Source organism: Venturia canescens, chromosome 5, assembly GCF_019457755.1.
Source record: "Venturia canescens isolate UGA chromosome 5, ASM1945775v1, whole genome shotgun sequence".
Taxonomy (NCBI): domain Eukaryota; kingdom Metazoa; phylum Arthropoda; class Insecta; order Hymenoptera; family Ichneumonidae; genus Venturia; species Venturia canescens.
Genome location: NC_057425.1, coordinates 10,105,235 through 10,124,116, shown reverse-complemented (window position 1 = coordinate 10,124,116; position 18,882 = coordinate 10,105,235). Strand labels below are relative to the sequence as shown.

General features: G+C 36.4%; 3 protein-coding genes across 4 annotated transcripts; 1 reads left to right on the top strand and 2 right to left on the bottom strand.

The window, feature by feature from the left end:
* Window positions 1-21: 21 nt before the first annotated feature.
* Window positions 22-983, bottom strand: LOC122410668 (chymotrypsin inhibitor-like). Its single transcript, XM_043419007.1, has 3 exons — window positions 829-983; window positions 580-710; window positions 22-262 (listed from the first exon to the last, which is right to left on the bottom strand). Exons 1-3 carry the CDS (start codon window positions 887-889, stop codon window positions 149-151), a joined length of 306 nt encoding a protein of 101 aa, XP_043274942.1. The 5' UTR covers window positions 890-983; the 3' UTR covers window positions 22-148.
* A 2,918-nt stretch (window positions 984-3,901) lies between these two features.
* LOC122410995 (chymotrypsin inhibitor-like) lies at window positions 3,902-4,580 on the bottom strand. The gene is made up of 3 exons (XM_043419505.1): window positions 4,420-4,580; window positions 4,233-4,336; window positions 3,902-4,067 (listed from the first exon to the last, which is right to left on the bottom strand). Exons 1-3 carry the CDS (start codon window positions 4,478-4,480, stop codon window positions 3,978-3,980), a joined length of 255 nt encoding a protein of 84 aa, XP_043275440.1. The 5' UTR covers window positions 4,481-4,580; the 3' UTR covers window positions 3,902-3,977.
* A 750-nt stretch (window positions 4,581-5,330) lies between these two features.
* LOC122410994 (chymotrypsin inhibitor-like) lies at window positions 5,331-9,911 on the top strand. Of its 2 annotated transcripts, XM_043419503.1 has the most exons (4): window positions 5,331-6,500; window positions 7,970-8,183; window positions 9,380-9,495; window positions 9,595-9,911. In XM_043419503.1, the coding sequence occupies exons 2-4, from the start codon at window positions 8,132-8,134 to the stop codon at window positions 9,688-9,690; spliced, it is 264 nt and encodes an 87-aa protein (XP_043275438.1). In that variant the 5' UTR covers window positions 5,331-6,500; window positions 7,970-8,131; the 3' UTR covers window positions 9,691-9,911. The 2 variants fall into 2 exon arrangements, with proteins under 2 accessions (XP_043275438.1, XP_043275439.1); XM_043419504.1 differs by lacking the exon at window positions 5,331-6,500 and having other exon boundaries at window positions 7,955-8,183.
* Window positions 9,912-18,882: the final 8,971 nt, after the last annotated feature.

The following is an 18,882-nucleotide window of genomic DNA, read 5'->3' as shown; positions in this document are numbered from 1 at the left end:
TAATAAATATTAGATTTCATATATGAGAATATAATTTTATTATGAAACAATATCACCGAGCACATTAAACCACCGCTCTTATACTAAAATGAAATTATTTTATATGGTTGATATGAAAGGTCTTCCGTGAAATAGTGTTGGTCGATTCTCAATGGTACGTTCCTTTTGGAGGTAAACGCTTGCAACCTCTTTCAGTAACACACATGCCGTCCCATCTTCTAAGATAGCCAGACACGCATTCACAGGCATTTAGTTTGCAACTCTGAAAATTATATTTAAAAAATTAAACTTTACATATAACATTTTTCGGTAGACAAATTTTATAAAAAAAATAACCAATTTGCAGGATTCACATTTCCAGAAGGAAAAGTATATGTACAAAACTGTTTTGAAAATTGAAAAAAAAAAATATATATTACGGCTCGTAAGCGATTAAATACCGGATCATAAAAAATCAGTGGCATCGATAAGGTCATTCGAAATTCAAACAATTGTTTAAACGGGAAAAATCTACATGAATTTCTTTTTCGGTCTGAAAAATGAGCTATTTTTTGCCGGATTAAACGAAATGTCACTCACAAGAATACACGGTCCCGGATTTGGTTTCTCACACGTCAAGGGACACTGGGAGCCACATTCTGTTGGTCGATCCATAGGACCTCCTTTGCATGGTCTGCGCGGATCTGTCTCGTCTTGATAATACGCGTAGGCTAAGGTAGGAAAAAAAGGAAAATAATGATTTTTCGTTACCACTTGCCAGCATGTAACAGAACGAAATCTCGTAAACATTAACATAAGTAAATGATTGTTATCGTTGATAATGCTTACATGAGAAAAATAGTGCCATTGTGACCATCAAGAAACAGATGAGTTGTGCTGACCGAGCCATGATGCTTGTTGGTTCGTTACAGTTCAAAGTGTGTCGTTTTGTTGTGCGCTGACTTTTTATACGGTTGGGATTAGCGCCTTTTTCGTTCTGACTTGTCGCGTGTTGTTATGATTATGCTTGGGAGGTATAGATCCATGCAACTTGGCGTGCTTTCAACATACGTAATATTTGTCGCGCCAAGATCGCGCGCCGATTTATCAATATTAGTCGGAGCATAATCTACGTCCGGATATGAATCAACAATCGTCTGGAGATTAAAAAAAAATTGTACGCATACACACATATATTTTTGGCTTCGTGAGAAAACAATTCACTTCGTATTTTTCTTCCGTATGTGGCAAAATTTTGGCTGCGGTTTAACAATATTAGTTTTTGGCTACCTTAATTATTGCTCTTTGGATATGAATCATAATACGATGATCCCAAAGCTCGGTATATTGCAGCTGATAAACGTCGCGTGCATTATTGAGTTAAAATCGTAATGGCGAAATTCCTGAGTTATCGGAACGCACATGTTATTGTTTAGAGAATTTTAATGTCGAGCTTTTCCTACATGTGGGGTTTTTCTCAGCATTGAGATAACGTGAATTTTTAAAAAATTAAAGAACGATGATGTGCTTAGACCTGGAAGTTAAAAAGTGCATTAGCATGAAGAGTAAAACATAAAACAAGTCATTTTCATCAGCAGATGTTCATTAGTTCGCACATCATTTTCTATGATCATTTTTCTAATGTTTTAAATCGACTCCACTTATTCCCAGCTTCCTATTTTGTATACTCATGAAAGATCTGCTAAAAGCGATGCTCTCGCAGTACGTGTTTGCATTACTGTTTGGCATTTGTATTAGGGCCAAGAGTGGAAAATCTAACCAACGTAGGTCGCTATATTTCCTTTATGAGATGGAATTGATCAGTAGCAACAGAAGCTCAGAAAAACTGTCTCCACTTAGCGATTGGTGCGGGAATACGTGCGTGGGTGAGCGATCACCCAACCAGGTATTGGCTTCGCGTGTGACTGTTTAACTCCGATGAACGGTAGAATACCTTAACCGCGGCTCTATCCTTTCTTTCAACTTCTTCATTCGACGTTTTGGGTAAAAAAATGTGATTCAATTCAATGTGGATTCCTGCCCGGAAGTTACAAAGCGCAAAACGAAAAGTTTATCGCTGGTTTTCAATTCATTTGGATTATTAATAAGTCAGGGGAAAATTGGCTCACAGTGAAAAAGTCCTGTATTAGTACATGAATGCTGCAGATTCGATGGAGGCTAGAAGAGGGTTGAAAATACGCGTCTCGTCTAGGAACGTGGAATGTTTTGGCGTCCAGTATCAAAAGAAAACATTTCAACTGGCCGAGGCATTTTAAGCTGTTCGTAAGCCAATATCGTTCAGTTTTACAGGAAGAAAAAATAAAGGCTTTCACAATTCGTTGATTATTGAATAAATCTGCTCTTTCAACACTTCAGTAATATCAATAATATCCCCATGCAATTTCATGCTTGTGGTGGCAGAAGAATGGACGATTTGTCCAAAAGTGAGTTGATTCCATTTGTAGCAAGATATACATTAGTGGCTCGACGCGAAACATGCTATTGTTGGCTAAAATATCATACCTCTTACGTGCCTCATTTTTAAGGTGGTTCCTCCACGAGACAGTTGAATTAGGAAATTATTTAAATTTGGCATACGTATTGTTTAACATATGAACAACACCTCTATAAAATTTTAACAAGTTTCACCATCCCGAACCCGAGATATATGTAATTGAAGTTGACTCAATTAACACGTAACATATGGACATGGACCATGCATAAACAAACGGCACATTATTAATTCTACCGCTAGTACTAAAATTAGGAAGTTTATAAAAAACGAGGAGGAGCTAGAGCAGGATATCACAGATATTGTGAAAAAAAATCAAGGTGATTGACCATCTAGTTTGACAGATATAGCCTCGAGAAGTACGAAGGTTTAGGCTGCATACGATATATTTTGCAAGCGAACAAGCGAATGTCGTCTGTATAGACAACCTTTTCTGTGTGTTGAAGCGTAACCTGAATAGTTCCGTCAAAAAATTTACTCACGATGTCGGATCAAAAATACTTTTAGAATAAATTTTACGAAAGCAAATGATATTTGTACTATATCTGCTGGCACCGAGTACGTATATAGGGTCTTTACAAAGTTATTGATTACGGTCCGAACGAATTATCAAGCCTTTTAATATGCAGACAGTACATAACTTTTGGTTGGGGCTGTCGCAGAGGATCAACCTTAATACTTGTTGCAATATATTTTCGTTGACCAATATTGAACGTGTTGTGTTTATAATTTCAATAACAATGGTTACTATTTTGTGAATTTTGAATTATTTTTGAACAGATCAAGCCGTTCCGTAAACCAAAAAAGTGATTAAATAATCGTTTCGAGAATATTAGGCTGATCGAGAGAAACTATACAAGCTATACAAATTATTTCTCACGTCGAACGACATATTTTCATTCGTTTCAATTTTATTTGAAATAATTTATAAATTTATTTGAAAGAACTCATAAAAAAAAGATTTCTATCCGGTCAATAATCATCTTCCGTTGTCTCATTATTTTAAGAACGACAATTCAGCCATAAGGATTTTCGATGTTAATGCATGAAGCGCCTGTGCGTTATCTGCATTATCAGCATTGAACATGGTCGACTGTGTAGCCTTCCGTATTGACTGTATAATGTCGTTCAAGTCGATTAAGATAATAGAGAAAAAACGGAAGCGATCCGTACACGCTCGTGCAATATTATCTATGTTTCAATGTTTCATAATTGCTTAAATTGGTGTGTCAAGGATTCCACTTTATCTGTGTAAGCAAAGAACAGCTGACCAGTAGAATGAAAATAAGATTTAACAAGAAATGAAACTATTTTTATCAAATCGTATACAACTTTCAGGGTAACCATATGCTAAATTATTGTAAGTGTAAATTATTGTAAGTGTAAATAAATACAATAAATTTACACATATTTACACACGTATATATTTATTTTTCAGTGACTAAAGTTCATATCTATGTTTTTCGTTGTTGAGCTATTCCCCTAATTACAAATCACATTCTGCTTCGGTAACGCATTGACCGTCGTAACGTCTCAGGTATCCGCGTTGGCATTGGCAAGTGTCTGGTTTGCAGCTCTGCAAGGTCAACCGTAGTATTAAGTCAAACACTAATAAAGGAGGATAATTTCACATATCCGAGGGTTAAATATTTGACATATCGATTCAAGGAATTTTTCGTTTTGTTATTGTCGATCAAGATTTTCCCGTTTATGCGAAAAGTTTTTTTCTACTGGCACTCACTTGTATACAGATCCCTCCTCTTGGTTCATCGCACGATGGTGGGCAATGACTTCCGCAACTGGTATAAACATCGTTAGGTCCGCCGGTACATATTTGAGCTTCGCCTAAAACGATTCACGTTAAATATCCATTCAATTTGTTTCATTTGGAAAAAAAACGAAGAAATTATTTAATATTTGGTTTTTACTGGTGAATGCGAGTGCGGTCACAAAGATGCAGAGAACGATGAGGCGAACGCCGCGAGACATGATAATTTTTTCCTTTTTACCGAAGATGTGAGGATTCGTAATGTAACCAAGTTCTTTTATATACTTCACATGAGGAAACTTTGAGCAGTGATTTAGCAGAAAAAATGAGAATATTGCATTTTATGTTTTCGTTGTGACGAAGGATTTTAAATTGTTTTCTAAATATTAGTGTTCAGGTGTCCAGTGTAACTCAATAGTCGAAGACTCATACATATGCAACGAAAACAAAGAAAATATATTGAATGAATGGCCCTCGAAAACGAGAAAGGTTTCATTTGTTTATAAAACAATCAACAGTATTTTCTTGTTATTCCGCGTGTTCGTAACAACTGTTTTAATTTTGGTGATGAAATTAATATTATCATTTATAGCCATTTAAATGATGTGCTTATATTTTACGGAGGTTAGAGGTTTAAATTTGTAAATTTATAAACTGCTCGTTATTCTTGATATCAAAAAGGTTTCTTTTTACATCTTAGTCGTGGATTATTTTCGAGGAATGATTATTTTGCACGGCTCTTGATGCAGAATGCTTCAATCACTGCTCATCGAAACCTCGGAAAAAATCGACGCCAACAGGATCAATGCCAATGGGCATTGATCAATAAATGAAATACGAAAATTCTTGGGGAGAATTTGAAGTTAGTTCGAATCATTTTCATTTCTTTTTGCGCTTTAACAACTGTTCTTTGTTTATTTGCATTATCTCGATCATGATAAAAATGATTAATCGAAACTTTCCTGTTACGATGTGAAAGTTTCCAACCGCTGTGCAGAATGCAATAAATAACATTTTTAATACTGGTAAGCTCAGCTCAGTTAACGCTGTACATTCTCGTTCATCGCTACACAGATAGAAAATCCGTAGTTGAGTTAATCCACAGTGAAGCATATATGACAGTGTGTTAAAGTGAATCTACGCTTCTCGATTTTTTTATTTTTACCGAGGAATACAAACGAAAATTTGAGGGCTGCATCCCATGATTTCAATACAATATTGTATCAAGAAAACAAAAAACAAAAAATTTGTCACCCACACGAGTTGAAAACCTTTCCGCATTGCATTTTTCTCAAACGATTTGAGCTTTTCCATATTAACAACCTCGTTCGTTTTTATCATGCAGCATCGTAAAACTTAACAGATTTTTTATTCACAGATTTCTACTCTGCTATACTGTATATAATAATAAAATGAATTTTCCGAAGGATTCCGACGATAATAGACAACAACGTAATTTTAATAAACATTTTTATAGCAAGCATCGATGTTGCGATTCTCTGTGAGCGAATGTACCGGGCAGAAGTGTCAGTGAGTAATTAAATTGCTGTGTGTGAAAAGGCTTACGGAAATTAGCATCCATTCTTGTTTCTTTTTTGAATTTATCAAAGGATTTCTAATCTCTAGCTTCGCTTGAATCTTCTTATGAGAAAGATTCCTAAAATTTTTATAAATTGGAATAAAAAGTTTCAATGGAAGGTTTACATCTATTCAATTGGAATATCAATTTTTTTAATCTTTCATAAAGGTTCGAAATATTAGGTCAGTGGCTTAAACGGGTTTTCGATCCAAGAGCCATTGCAGATGTCAGTAAAACGAGCTCAATTCTTCATTTGTTCACAGCAAGCGACAAAAAAGTACGATCAAAGTGTTGAGGAATGAAAAAAATTAAATTTTAGTCCTATGCATGAATGACATTTTTTGCTACGTTACAGTCTCACTGGGTTTGTCAAAAATTTTTTAAATATTTTCTCCACTCACCTCGATCCACTTTATATTCACCTCGCCTTCGTCTGCGGCTACAGCCAGTTTATCTCAAACTATATCGCATGTGCCGTGGGCTAAGGGAAACTGCAGAACACTGCGCCGATACAACTGGTACCTAACTTATTTTCTCGAGTGGTAATGAGAATAGCCTCGAGCACGGCAACATTGTGTGGCGCTCGGAAAGATGCCTCGCCACTTATCTAAGCCTCTTGAACATTTACCACCTAGTGGTGTTTTGGACATGGATTTATGAAGGTAGAACCCGAACCACTTAAAAACACCATTGTAAAAAAGATATGCATTTTCAGAAAATGATTTATCTTCAAACTCCTTTTCTTAGGAAAATAGCAGTAAACTTTAAAAAGACTGAAATAAAATAGATGAAATATAATTAAGATGGATAAGAAACCATTTAATTGTTAAGTACTACTCTCTCGAGATTCGATTTCTATGGTATTAATATTGATTGATGGTAGGTAAATCATTTATATACAAAAAGACAAATTTTATTATAATTGTCGAAGTTGAATGATTGTACAAAGAATAAAGATGATAATGAAAAAAATGTAATCTCACAAAAAACTAAAATCGAGTAAGAACTAATCAGTCTTTTTAAAGTTTACTGCTATTTTCCTAAGAAAAGGAGTTTGAAGATAAATCATTTTCTGAAAATGCATATTTTTTTTACAATGGTGTTTTTTTCTAACATTCATTTTTTTTCTTGACTTCATTTTATTTTCAATACGCTATACGGTTTTTCAGTCGGGAGTTTTTCTGACATTCCTTTTTTTTTTCAACATCTGTGTTTTATCGACAACTGTGTGAAGTTGTCGATAATCGAACACTGCGGTTGATTCGATATGGAAAAATAAGTTTGAACGTAAATGTTAGTTTTCTAAGCGAGTTCACCATAGATTTTAACAAACTGTGTCTAAGAACACAGTCCGTCGCATGTAGAAAACACGAACAAAAATTGGTCAAGACAAGTGTGACTGTTCCATACTGAACCGCATAACTCCCGTCTTTTTGTCCTGCGGGCAGTCGAGAGTTAATTATGTTTATAATATATTTTAGTTTTTTGTGAGAAAATGCAGTAATATAAAATATGATAAAATTTAATCATATAATTTTGTCGTCATCAGCCAGGATCCGTTGCGCTCGTATTACAACTGTTTACAATAACTAATTTTTACAGCAACATAAAAACAGTGAATTCATTTATAGAAAAAATTCATCACTTAGCATTAGTGATAACATTCAGAAAAATTTTCGAAGTACTAACTTTTTACTTAAACTTTTTGATTTAAAAAACATTTGTTTTACATAACATTGGAATGTATTCACGCCACAACTTACGTGAATTAGCTGCAATTGCTATGCATTTTAATATTATTTAGAAGCACATGGCAGAGACCACGTCATTTTCCAACAGATAATATAACAAGAATTTTCGAGTTTTACTTGCGTTCGTGATTTTTTCAAGAGTTCTTTTATAATTAACAATAACTATTTCGATCTATTATTCGATTATATTCTATAAAAATTTCATATTTTTCGAGGCAGAAATAAATATATTGCCAGCGGCGTCTTCGATTTTATGACCCACTTGTGCGCTTGGGCTGAAGTTATCGTTGAATCAACAAATATAATCTGAATGATGCAGCAGTATTCGTACATTTAACACATGCTGGTCATTATATACTACCAAGGTTTTTTCATTCTAGGAATTACCAAGATTGAACATCGTAAATAACGAAGAAGCAATACGACGTTATTTACAATGTACGACTGGTTTTCTCGAATTAACACAGAGTTAAAAAAAATGTATAAAAGTGGAGGACACGCATTTACGCTGCAGTCGTCTTATCGCCATTCGAACTTCAAGCATGAAGAACTTCGTTTGTATTTTTGCTTTGGTTGCGATCCTCGCTTGTTTCGGTATGATTTGATTTTTCTTTTACACGAAATTTTATAAGGCTATCAATGTGATGTTTAATAATGAAATAACTACACATGTTTTACCCGAAATCGTGGGCATTTTTTTCGTTGGAATAATCGTGCTCAAATTTAAAGTGGATTGTTTCATAAGCTCCTCCATTTCTACTGATGAGAAATTAAAACAACAAATTTATCATAGTTTTTTAATTGCACTTTGTAATCATTTGAACATTTGGCAATTCTGATAAGATTATTAATCATTGCGCAAACCGAGTTGCTATCCGTTTATGTCAGATTCTTAGCTGTTGGCGTTTTGTTAGATTTGTTTTAGAATATTTTTTTCTCCTTTTTATTTTTTATTTTTCATTATTTTATTTTTTAAAATGTTTTCATTCTCCTTCTTATGTTCTTTTCATTGACTAGGTTGACGGCGAGGTGGTTTGGGTGGCTGTTGATTCTCGTGGTGTATTTTGTGCTGTGGTTTAATAGTCTTTTGATTATCCGAATTTTGAGGTCTCTGAAGATATACCAGGGTGCTTGGCTATGAGTCAAAAGGGTTTTGATCGTAAGCTTTGCAAGATTTCGATGTTTGAGCAGAAAGCTGTATCCCAGAGCTGGATACCATAAGTCCATAAAGGTTTTAATACTGTTTTGTAGAGTTTTGAGCTTTTCCCTTCAAGCTGGTAGATTTAAAAAATTTTTAATTCTGTTTCATTGCTTCTGGTTTTTATGTGTTTTGCACATGTCAGTTGACAATGGAGGTGCATTTCTGGGTGTTCAACGCTAGTTACTATTGGCAGGTCTTTGAATGAGATAGTGGGGCAAATTCCCCCTTCACCTCGTGAAGGTGACGTGTACTGACCTTGCTTTACTTATTTTAATTCACCACTGCTCTAACCAATTTTGTATGTCATCGAGGTGTTATTGTAGTTTGAATGAAGCTGTGATTGGAGTTGCGAACGCTGCTAGAATTGTGGTGTCAACTGCAAATGTTGCCACTGTCACTTGGCACTCACTAGGAGATCGTTCCTCCATTGCGATGTTGAGAAATCAGACTAAATTTTTTCTAGCCCTTCGTAGTCTGTCATTATTAGCATTGATGTATTTTAATTCGTCGTGGCTTTTCGAAAAAGGGATCTTTGTGGAAAAAATGATTACTCGGATATCCATTTTTACCCATTGATATTCGTTCCTAGAATTTGCTGATGCTGGTCCAGCTGGTCAGAAATGCGGACCTAACGAGTCATCCACGCCATGTGGTCCAGCCTGCGAAAATACTTGCTCGATGCCTGACCGAAAGATTTGCCCAGCGGTAAGTCTATTCACAAATTGCATTAATATTTGAACTTTGAAACAAATTTCTTCTTGACTTTTCTGGTTTTTGTGACTAAATCATGTCTTATTTTTTCAGATATGTATAATAGATGGTTGCACGTGCAACGGTGGATATGTCCGCGATGAAAGTACGAATAAATGCGTGAAACTGAGCCGTTGCGGGAAGGAGTAAACGACCTATGCAAGATTGCAGAACTTATTTCAGAAGACAACTCGCAAATGACTTGGCGGAGTAATGAACAACGATTTTGTTCTACACCTTTAATGAACAAGAATTTTCATGGAACAGCGTTAATTTTCTCATGACTTTATGAAAGCTGGTATCATGTGGAAGAGTGAAAAATAAAATTTGTTCCCCTTCATGGACTACAATGTTCAGGGCAAAGTACAGTACATTTTTCTCGTCACCTGACTATTCATGAGTAACCCTCGGACAATCCCTTAGCCTAACGGGGCATCTTTCCAATAAGAGATCAAGATCAATGAAATAAAACACAGAAAAATAGTGGAGAGCACACATTACATTCTACTTTAATTTATTGTGAGCTGGGATGCATCCGGAGAGGTGAAAGATTTATTCTTTAAGAAAACTTTCATGAGTGTCACTCTCGATAAAATGATGGTAAACAGCCCTAAGAAATGTTTACATCGTACAAGTCGGGGAAAAATTATGTCTCAATTTTGATTTCAGTTCCGTTGCTTCATAAATGCACGTATTTTTTCTCAATCATGAGTACTCATAATCGAAAAAACAGGTTGGATTATGAAAGTAATAATTTTTGAAATATTTTCGACCAAACAAACAACCAAAAACACGAATATTGACCCAACATCGCTATGCTCGATTACTCAAGGAGCTGTAAGTGGTAAACGGAAATAGGATTAACGGTTTCATGTCAATTTATTAATTTCAAACAATAGGCACCAGTATTTTTAACAACTGTACTCCTGCAGCCGAATCGAGATTAAGACTTACTCGTATTGTTTGTTATTAAATATATTTAAGGTATGATTGCAGGACGAATGATCGGAACAGTTAACATCAGAAGAAATAATGGAAAGGTCCGACTCAGCTGGAATACAGAATTTTTAAAACATTGCTCTATAATGAAAAGGAGGCGTAACAATTGCGCGGAATTTGGTGTACAGCTTTCAGGACTATGACGAGAATGAGGAAAGCTAAGTAGAGAGGAAGTCGTCTAGGGAGCTTGAATAGACGACGAAATGTTGTGTGGTAAGACAAGGACCATTATACCGTCACGTAACGTCGCGTCAGCCGAAACACGAGTGTTCTTTTTTCAGATTTTCTTCTCGCTCTTTCTCTCTTTTTCTTTCTCTCGTCATCAACATATTCTCTCATCCCTCCTGGTTTAGCCCACCTATTCTTGGGTCTGGGTTGTAAAGAGCCCACTCGTAATGTTCTTTCTCGCGTATTAGTGTCTATCCCACACAGGCTTTTTTCACTCGACGCGAGTGGGCCAGTGCTTTTTACCTATCTCTATGTATCAACTTTTTTCGTTTCTCGGTCTTTGATCACGTCGACCTCGATTTTTTCGTCACAATTTTTTTCGACCGTACTAGAAATAAAGCAGCAACGCTCACCGATATTGTGCTAAACACCAAAAAATCGATTTACATTTAATGCTCCGGAGAAAAACGTCGCGATACTAAGATATGCTGCGTGGAAATAACTTTTTCTCGATAAACAACACTTTTTCGATCTTTTTACAGCTCCTTTTCCGAATATCGATGCACTCGGGCTGAAAATTCTGCAGCAATTCGATGAACCATGCCGCGGAACTGCTCGACCTTGAACGTTCGATTTACCGGGATGATTTTGAAACGGATTCAATATTACAGTTTGCCCTGCCGTAACGCCCCATGGGTAACAGGCCTCAGTCAGAACAGCATGGACGAGCGTCGTACTGTGTCGGAGAATAGACACAATAGGCGCTGTGGTTGAACAGCGCTGTTGCAAATCCAATTGAAATGTTATAGAATCTGGCAAATATAATTTGTATCATGGATGCATGCAAATACTCAATTATTTGGAATTCACGTCATTGAAATTTGGGGGAACGTCATTTGTTCATTGTTACCTATCACTGTAAAAAAAACCTGTATTGGAATTAATATAAAAGTGTAGGAAGTCTTTTTACAGATACCGTTTATTAATTTTAATATTGTCGTCTGAAAATCAATGCCCTGCTTTTGGAATGTCTAATAATCGTTTAGTAATATCCCAACACTTAAGTACTGGAAAAATCATATATAAAGTTTGAAGAATTAAGGAGGCTTGCGGATGTAGAATATTACGACATTCATAAGATTTTTTTGGAAAACAAGTGGTCGAATTGGATAGATTCCGAGAAGCCCCACATTTTCAACGGTTTTCGAAAACTTTGAGGACATTCTCAGCATTATTTATCTGCTTACAACATTTCGAAAGATGCAGAGGTTTATGCATTTTTATAATTGATTTTTTTCTTTCGATCGTAACCAGTTGGGCGTTCTGTAGCTTAGCACGTATTCAAAAAACAGCGATGTATCATTTTTTTATTCAAACAAAACATTGTCCTTCGGACATGTTTTTTCATTTTGTATGCTCTTTTGCAGGTGCTGTTTTGATCATTTTCTCAGGAGGAGCTCTGATTTTTATTCCGGGGAACTTGGTCCTCTAACAACTGGCTGGAACTGCTTTCGTATGTCGTTGATGCGAAAGAAACAGCTTAAAAACGTTTTCCAACGAAAGTGGTTACTGAACCACCCTTATCGATCATAGAGCTCGAAGCGTGCCTTGGGTCAGTATTCTTTACATCTAAAAGGATGGCCACCATACCAAAGCCTTTTCTCCCATAATTCATCTTTTCCTCCTATTATTCTTGCCACGTGTTCACAACGATCACGATGTAGCTTACGATAAAACTTCAGGCTATAACAGACTGGTGATAACAGTATCGTGGTCAAATACGAAGATCTCTACACATTTCGTGTAATTAACTCATTTTTCCGTTATAATGGATTTTCACGTGTGCGCATATACAGACGAGAGTGCGAGCATGACGTGATGGCGTGGGGATTTTTGCGTGATAGGTTGAATACAAGACATTGCGTTTCTAAAAAATAACAGTTCAGCCAGCAAGATACTCATTAGCGAACATTAGTTGATTCATATAAACTTGATCATCTTTACTATTATGTTTTAAACAGTTTTAGGGTTCTGGAGAATATTGATTTTTGGGCACTGCGGTCGCGTTACCCAAAATGACAATTCGACGATGTGTTTGTGCAAATGATAATATTCACGCAGTCGATATATCGCTGTGCAAGTGTCGACAGCTCTCTCGTTAAACTCGATTCGCGATTAAACATTCAAGGCCAGAACCCGCTTGTTAAAAGAAAAAGTACTGTTGCTATACTTGCTGAAGTAGTGCAATAAATTTGATTTGTTGACTCATGAATAATAATCTATATTTTTATGAACATTATTCTCATTAGAGTTGTTGATATTTGCAATTAACGATTACGAAAATTGAAGAAAAAAACTTGCAATCAACAAATTAGGATGATCCAATTCTTATTTGAAATCAATTGTTCAGTCAACAAAAATGAATCGAGAATCGAATCAACTGAATTTCTAGTGACACGAATGACATAGTTATTTTTGCAGATTTAGTGGTTTAACAATATCTTTGATTACGGTTCCTCTCGTCCTAGAAAAGCTTAGAGAAGCTCTCGTCCTAAAGCACCTTGTTAACGTCGCCGGTACGGGGGTCTCATTTCTCCAGTTAATCACGCTCGACTGGAGCACTCAGTGCAGGCTTTTTTTTTGGCTCCGATGCAATAAGTATTCACTATGGCTAGTGTGGAATCGCATTTTGGACGTGCATGACGTGCGAGGCTGGACCCATATCCACACAACTATGTGATCTATCCAAGTGCTTTATTTAATTTTTTTTTCTCGTATAGTTTTATACACTTTAACTTTTTTGATAATTTGAATCATGGAGGAAAAATCATGATAAAGGGGCAATCTAATTTCAGATTATTTGAGAAAATTGTAACATTTTTTTCTCAAATCTCCACTCAAAACAAATCATAACTCATAATTATATGACTCTGTCAAAATTTCAACATTATCTTGGAGGCATTTTATTAAGAGTATGGATCAGTCGACTAACCTCACTTGGAATTATCGAAATCGAAATTCTTCGACACAGTTTGACAGATTAGAAAAAGGCTTTGTCAGCCTTAAGAGTATGGATCAGTCGACTAACCTCACTTGGAATTTTTGAAATTGAAATTCTCTGACACGGTTTGACCGATTAAAAAAAGGCTCTGTCAGCCTACGCAGAACGATGGCAAAAATCGACTGACAGAGCCTTTTTTTAATCGGACAAACTATGTCAAAGAATTTTGATTTCGAAATTTGCAGCTATCTCTCTCGCACTCACGGTTGTGATATAATCACACCTCAAATTTTTGAAATTGAAACTCTTCGACATCGTTCGTCCGATTAAAATAATAAAAATGTCATCGTACGCAGCACGATCGGAAAAATCCGATGACATTTTTATTTTTTCGATCAGACGAACTATGTGGAAAAATTTTATTTTCAAAATTTGCAGCTATCTCTCTCGCACTCACGGCTGTGATTACCGACTGATCCATCATCTTAAGGCCATTTTCAGTTCCGATTATTTCATCAGACGATTGGAATTCGATTTCTCGAAAAATATTTATTCGTCAAGTTTTTTACTTCTGAGAATATTGTACATGTAACAATCAGTTGAGGGTTAAACAAACTGTCGTCGAGGAGACCACTCATAGAGCCATAAACATCTTTGGAACGGAAGGTATATATATATATAGGCAGTGACGAAGTTCAAAAGGGCCACGACACATTTGGTCCATCATGTGCAGATGAATTAGTCTCTCCAACTACGATGAAATTACCTTCGCTTGTAAAGTCGTCAAGTTCCGAATGCTTCGCTCGCTATCTGCTGAGTTTCCCAAACCCGAATGAGTGCAGCTTCTCCAACTATATTTCAGTTTACACACATACGTCGGTCTTTAACTTTCTATGTGTAGAAGGAAAACGAAGATAGTGAATATTCCACGGTTAATAAAGTTGTGGAGAGCCGTTGCAGTGAGACGAAGGACGAAGAGTAATTTGATCTTGGCTTCGCTAGGAAACGCGTACTATGAAACCGACTTTAACTTCACCGCCTGTAGAAGTAGTCAGTGGTTTCAAAACTGCCTCAATCATCTTGCCATTTTTCCATAAGCCGGACACCATGATTTCGCCTCGATTTTACATCCTAAACGGAGTTCTCGAATATTCGCAATTTGAAAAATTTTACATCGACCTTTCAGGTGTTTGTCGAAGTCGAGCATCGTGTTTGATGTTTTTATATGAACATTGTGAGAATTTTTCCATCATTTCAGACTCTCCAAAAATAAAGGAAGTATGCTTTCAGGAGGTGAATTTTTACTCAACATGCACGGTTAAACAGAGTTTCAAACCTTAAACGGTTTAAATATATTCTGTAACCAATAGCCTCAAGAACTATTAAAGCTTCACAACTGTACAGTTTAACGAATTATTCAATCTATTCACATTTTGGTCGATTTTTCGGTGGTTGGTGGGCTCAATTTTAATTGAACGACACGAGTGTTGATCGAGTGGTTATAGCCTTTTGTTGCCCTCAGGCAATTGATTTACGTGTGTTTATCGTGTTTCTAGGTCCAGAATATCGTGGGAAAAGTTTTATAGTTCCCTCCCTTTCGAACTCGTACTCCAGTTAATAGTTGAAGTGTAATTTTGCAGATAATTGAATAACTAATAGGGAATTAGGGTAGCAGCTCGATGGAAGTTCAGTTGTTTTTGAAAAGAGAGAGAAAGAGAGCAAGAAAAATGAAAAAAGATCTTAGTTATGACAGAAGTGCGCGTATCATCAACATCGTTTCGTGTATCAATATTTAAAGCGTTACGGTCTTACGTCCAAATAATAACTTATCGCTCGTATGGGGTCCAGCGAACAATTTTGCATTCAAACGTTTACAATTTTGTCACAAATTGATATATTTTTTATTTTTAAACGTCAACGACCCACAAAATTATATTACTTTGTAAACAAATTTGTATGGCAATGAATGAATAGCAATTTTTTAATTATAACAATATGAACAAATGAATGCTTGAGGTAAGAGTTGCAAAAACCTTGAAAATTATAAAATTACGTGGAGCTAGGTTCATGAAAGTGATCATTCCCGGATTTTCGGGCTCGCCAGTTACGAATTCGCTGTCAGATTTTCAAAATTTTCAAAATTCAAAATGGCAGATCCAAAATGGGAGAGGATTTTTGAAAATCGATCCAAATGGTTTGGAACTTGTTGCTCGGGGGTTTTCGGGGTCGCTGATGACGCATCCGGTGTCAGATTTTCAAAATTCTAAATGGTGGATCCAATCGAAGCGGTTTTGGATAATAATTTCAATTCTATTAACTGAACTAAAACTTCCTTAACTGGAGGCTGAATCAATGGCAGCTTGAATGCAGAAATTCTTGAATCTCTTACCTCTGTGATGGCGATATCGAAAACCAATTGTACGTTAGCCTCAAAATGGTTTCGGTCTTTGGACGAATAGTTTCTTCTGATGGGTGAGATACCACCAACTGTATGGAATGACATAAGCGACGAACTAACGAAGATACGTCAGCATTTACGTCACCATTAGTTTTCACCATCACGGAAGCATCTGTGTCCAACTGAACAAATTGTTCAAAGCAAGATTCGAAGGCAAGGTAAAAAGGCTCGACCCGATAGTCCTTTGGATAGAGACTTGAAGACTGATGGCCATCTTCGAATATTTAGTAATACTGATATCAGTTGATTCGTCGATGAAGACATTTTGCATCTGCTATCGCCAATACCTGCAATAATAATGGTTTTGAAATGTGGTCATGAAATATTATTGATTACTGTCTCGTGTTACGTACAATGAAGTTTCATTTCGCGCACTGTTTTGGAATAGTATAACGCCTTTGTTCAAGACATCACTCGGGCAGTCAACTTGTCGAGTCGCCCTGTGTTCTGCAACGAACAATGGCAACGTAGCCTCCACTCGCTGGGCCAATGATGCAAACCTGCGTTAGATTTTCGATCGTATATTCGGCTTTGACGACTTGACGGAGGTTTCGTTTCCTCAATGGCTTTCCTCGCTCCTGAAATGCTTTTTATTGTTTTTATTTATTGATTTGTGCATGAAACTGTTTGTACTAAAAGCACATGTAGCTCTGACGAAATTTCCCATGATCTGGCTCATAGCTGCTTTGCGAAACTCGGAGCATTCAGTCATTTTTTTTCGAAAGCTTCGTGTTAGCATACCAATGAGAGTACACACCGCACTGGAGACCTGTTACGGTTACGGCTTTGTTTGCACTTTCTGCAAAGACCCACTCATGACCCACGACTCGTGACTTTGCCCACGTGTCGGGCCATCGCTCGATTCGACTGTTTCTTTAGAATCCACAATGGTGGTCAAAAAAACGTGATTAGCAAAATGGAATATACGAGCTTTGCACACAAGCATGGTTTTGGACGAAAAAAAATGATTTTACACGAGCAATAGAAAAGTGTGATGCACATGTGTAAAGTATTTTGCGGAAAAAAAGCAATTCTGCGAGGAATTTGTGGTGGAGCTGTAGCTCGAAGCACAATTTACATATGTCGGTGGGTCGCAGTAAAGAAATTAAACTTTCGATTGAGACTACACGATTTAAGTTTGAACTTTTCTTGCTCACAACGCCGTATTCTGATGAAAAGTAAATGGTTGGTGAATTTTTCGGTAGCAAGTGTTGCTGGGACCTCGAATCAGCTTGTGCGGTGGAGTGAGATCGCTTATTCTCGTGAAAAGCTTTTACCATTATATACACAGCGGTGATATAAGTGTTTACATTTAAAAAACTGCAGAGGCCTCCAGACGGTGTATCTTTTTTTTTTCATGCTGCCTGAGGCAAAGTTATTGGCTCGATCAACACCTCAAGAAAATTATTCGTAAATTGTTTATGAAAGATTATGGACTGGACGAAAAAATTACTCTACATTCATAAATTCTAGATGTGATTCTTCAGACTTTGTGACGACACATTCAAACAAAAACGTCAGATGTGTAGACGAAAAAGTTTGCGGTATAATGCTTTCTTGCCTTCTCAATATCGTAAGTATTTATTCTCCACATCGCTTGGACTGCTGCGTCAAACTAAGTTAGCAGAGCAATACATTTGATGATAAATTCAATAAATAAGCTGTAGAAAAGTTTCGACAAGTTCATTCGCTATCCACGATGTAGAAGTAGTTCTGGTGTCAAATTTTCTCCGCCAAAGCCATGATTTCCAAAAGCCATGAAACAGTTTTTATTGTGTCAGTAGTAATAGTCGAATGTTAAAAAATATATTCAAGCAATTGAAAGCACAATTACACGGAAAGATTATTGTACGAATATTTGAATTCGAATTTTCGAAATTTTTCCCATATTTTGTGGTAACGTTGTACCATGTTGACATTACGCTAATTTTTGCGATGCCACATAGTAATTTATAGAAAAATCAAAGTTTCAGGCAAAAACGGAAACCGTTATTCCAACATATAGCAAAATAGTGAGACGGCGCCGCATATAAATTTCACAATGTTTTTATATATAAAAACGATATTCTGCCGAGCAAGAATATCCGAAGGAAATAATCATGACGAGAAATATGGCGTAAGAAAAATTACAAACCAACAAAAATTCAACTGAAAGAAGACTTGAGCTGGAGTGTGTTCGTGATCGTGAAAGGAAGGTACGTTGTATGAATTGAGCAAAAAAATTCTCCAGAAATAAAATATTTCAATACTGAAAAAATATATTTCTGTGGTTTTCAACAATTGAGTCACTACCGCAACTTCAAATTTTGACTAATTTCTTGCTGAGATTAATTGAATCGGACGAGTGAAAGCAGAGTATTTTTTTTGATGTACTCGACTTTCACTTTTCCCTCCAGCCTGATTGCAATCGATTGAGTTTTTTTATTGTAGAAAAAATCCAATAAAGATCGACGAGCGTTCGTTTTATCCGACTTGGAAACTCATTATGTTCGAGTAACTGTTTTCAGCTGTTGGGATGTCCAACAAATTCGAACACTTTCGACACCCTTGGCATTTTCAAGCATGCGTGAGTCCCAAGCTTCCGTGCGATAGACCGCTGTACTGAACCGGGACCACGTATACACTGCACACAATGGAATCCAATTTATATGAGAAAGATTCTAACGAATAGCTTTTTCGCTATCCCAACATGTTTTTCTCACACAAGTGACTAGTT

What these genes read in the sequence shown, in the direction of transcription:
- LOC122410994 (XM_043419503.1), top strand. Translation starts at nt 8,132, where the DNA reads ATGAAGAACTTCGTTTGTATTTTTGCTTTGGTTGCGATCCTCGCTTGT. An exon ending in TGCGATCCTCGCTTGTTTCG is followed by an intron (nt 8,184 to 9,379) that starts GTATGATTTGAT and finishes ATTCGTTCCTAG; the next exon opens with AATTTGCTGATGCTGGTCCA. An exon ending in ACCGAAAGATTTGCCCAGCG is followed by an intron (nt 9,496 to 9,594) that starts GTAAGTCTATTC and finishes TTATTTTTTCAG; the next exon opens with ATATGTATAATAGATGGTTG.
- LOC122410668 (XM_043419007.1), bottom strand. Translation starts at nt 889, where the DNA reads ATGGCTCGGTCAGCACAACTCATCTGTTTCTTGATGGTCACAATGGCA. An exon ending in AATGGCACTATTTTTCTCAT is followed by an intron (nt 711 to 828) that starts GTAAGCATTATC and finishes TTCCTACCTTAG; the next exon opens with CCTACGCGTATTATCAAGAC. An exon ending in ATCCGGGACCGTGTATTCTT is followed by an intron (nt 263 to 579) that starts GTGAGTGACATT and finishes TATAATTTTCAG; the next exon opens with AGTTGCAAACTAAATGCCTG.
- LOC122410995 (XM_043419505.1), bottom strand. Translation starts at nt 4,480, where the DNA reads ATGTCTCGCGGCGTTCGCCTCATCGTTCTCTGCATCTTTGTGACCGCA. An exon ending in GACCGCACTCGCATTCACCA is followed by an intron (nt 4,337 to 4,419) that starts GTAAAAACCAAA and finishes GAATCGTTTTAG; the next exon opens with GCGAAGCTCAAATATGTACC. An exon ending in GAGGAGGGATCTGTATACAA is followed by an intron (nt 4,068 to 4,232) that starts GTGAGTGCCAGT and finishes TTGACCTTGCAG; the next exon opens with AGCTGCAAACCAGACACTTG.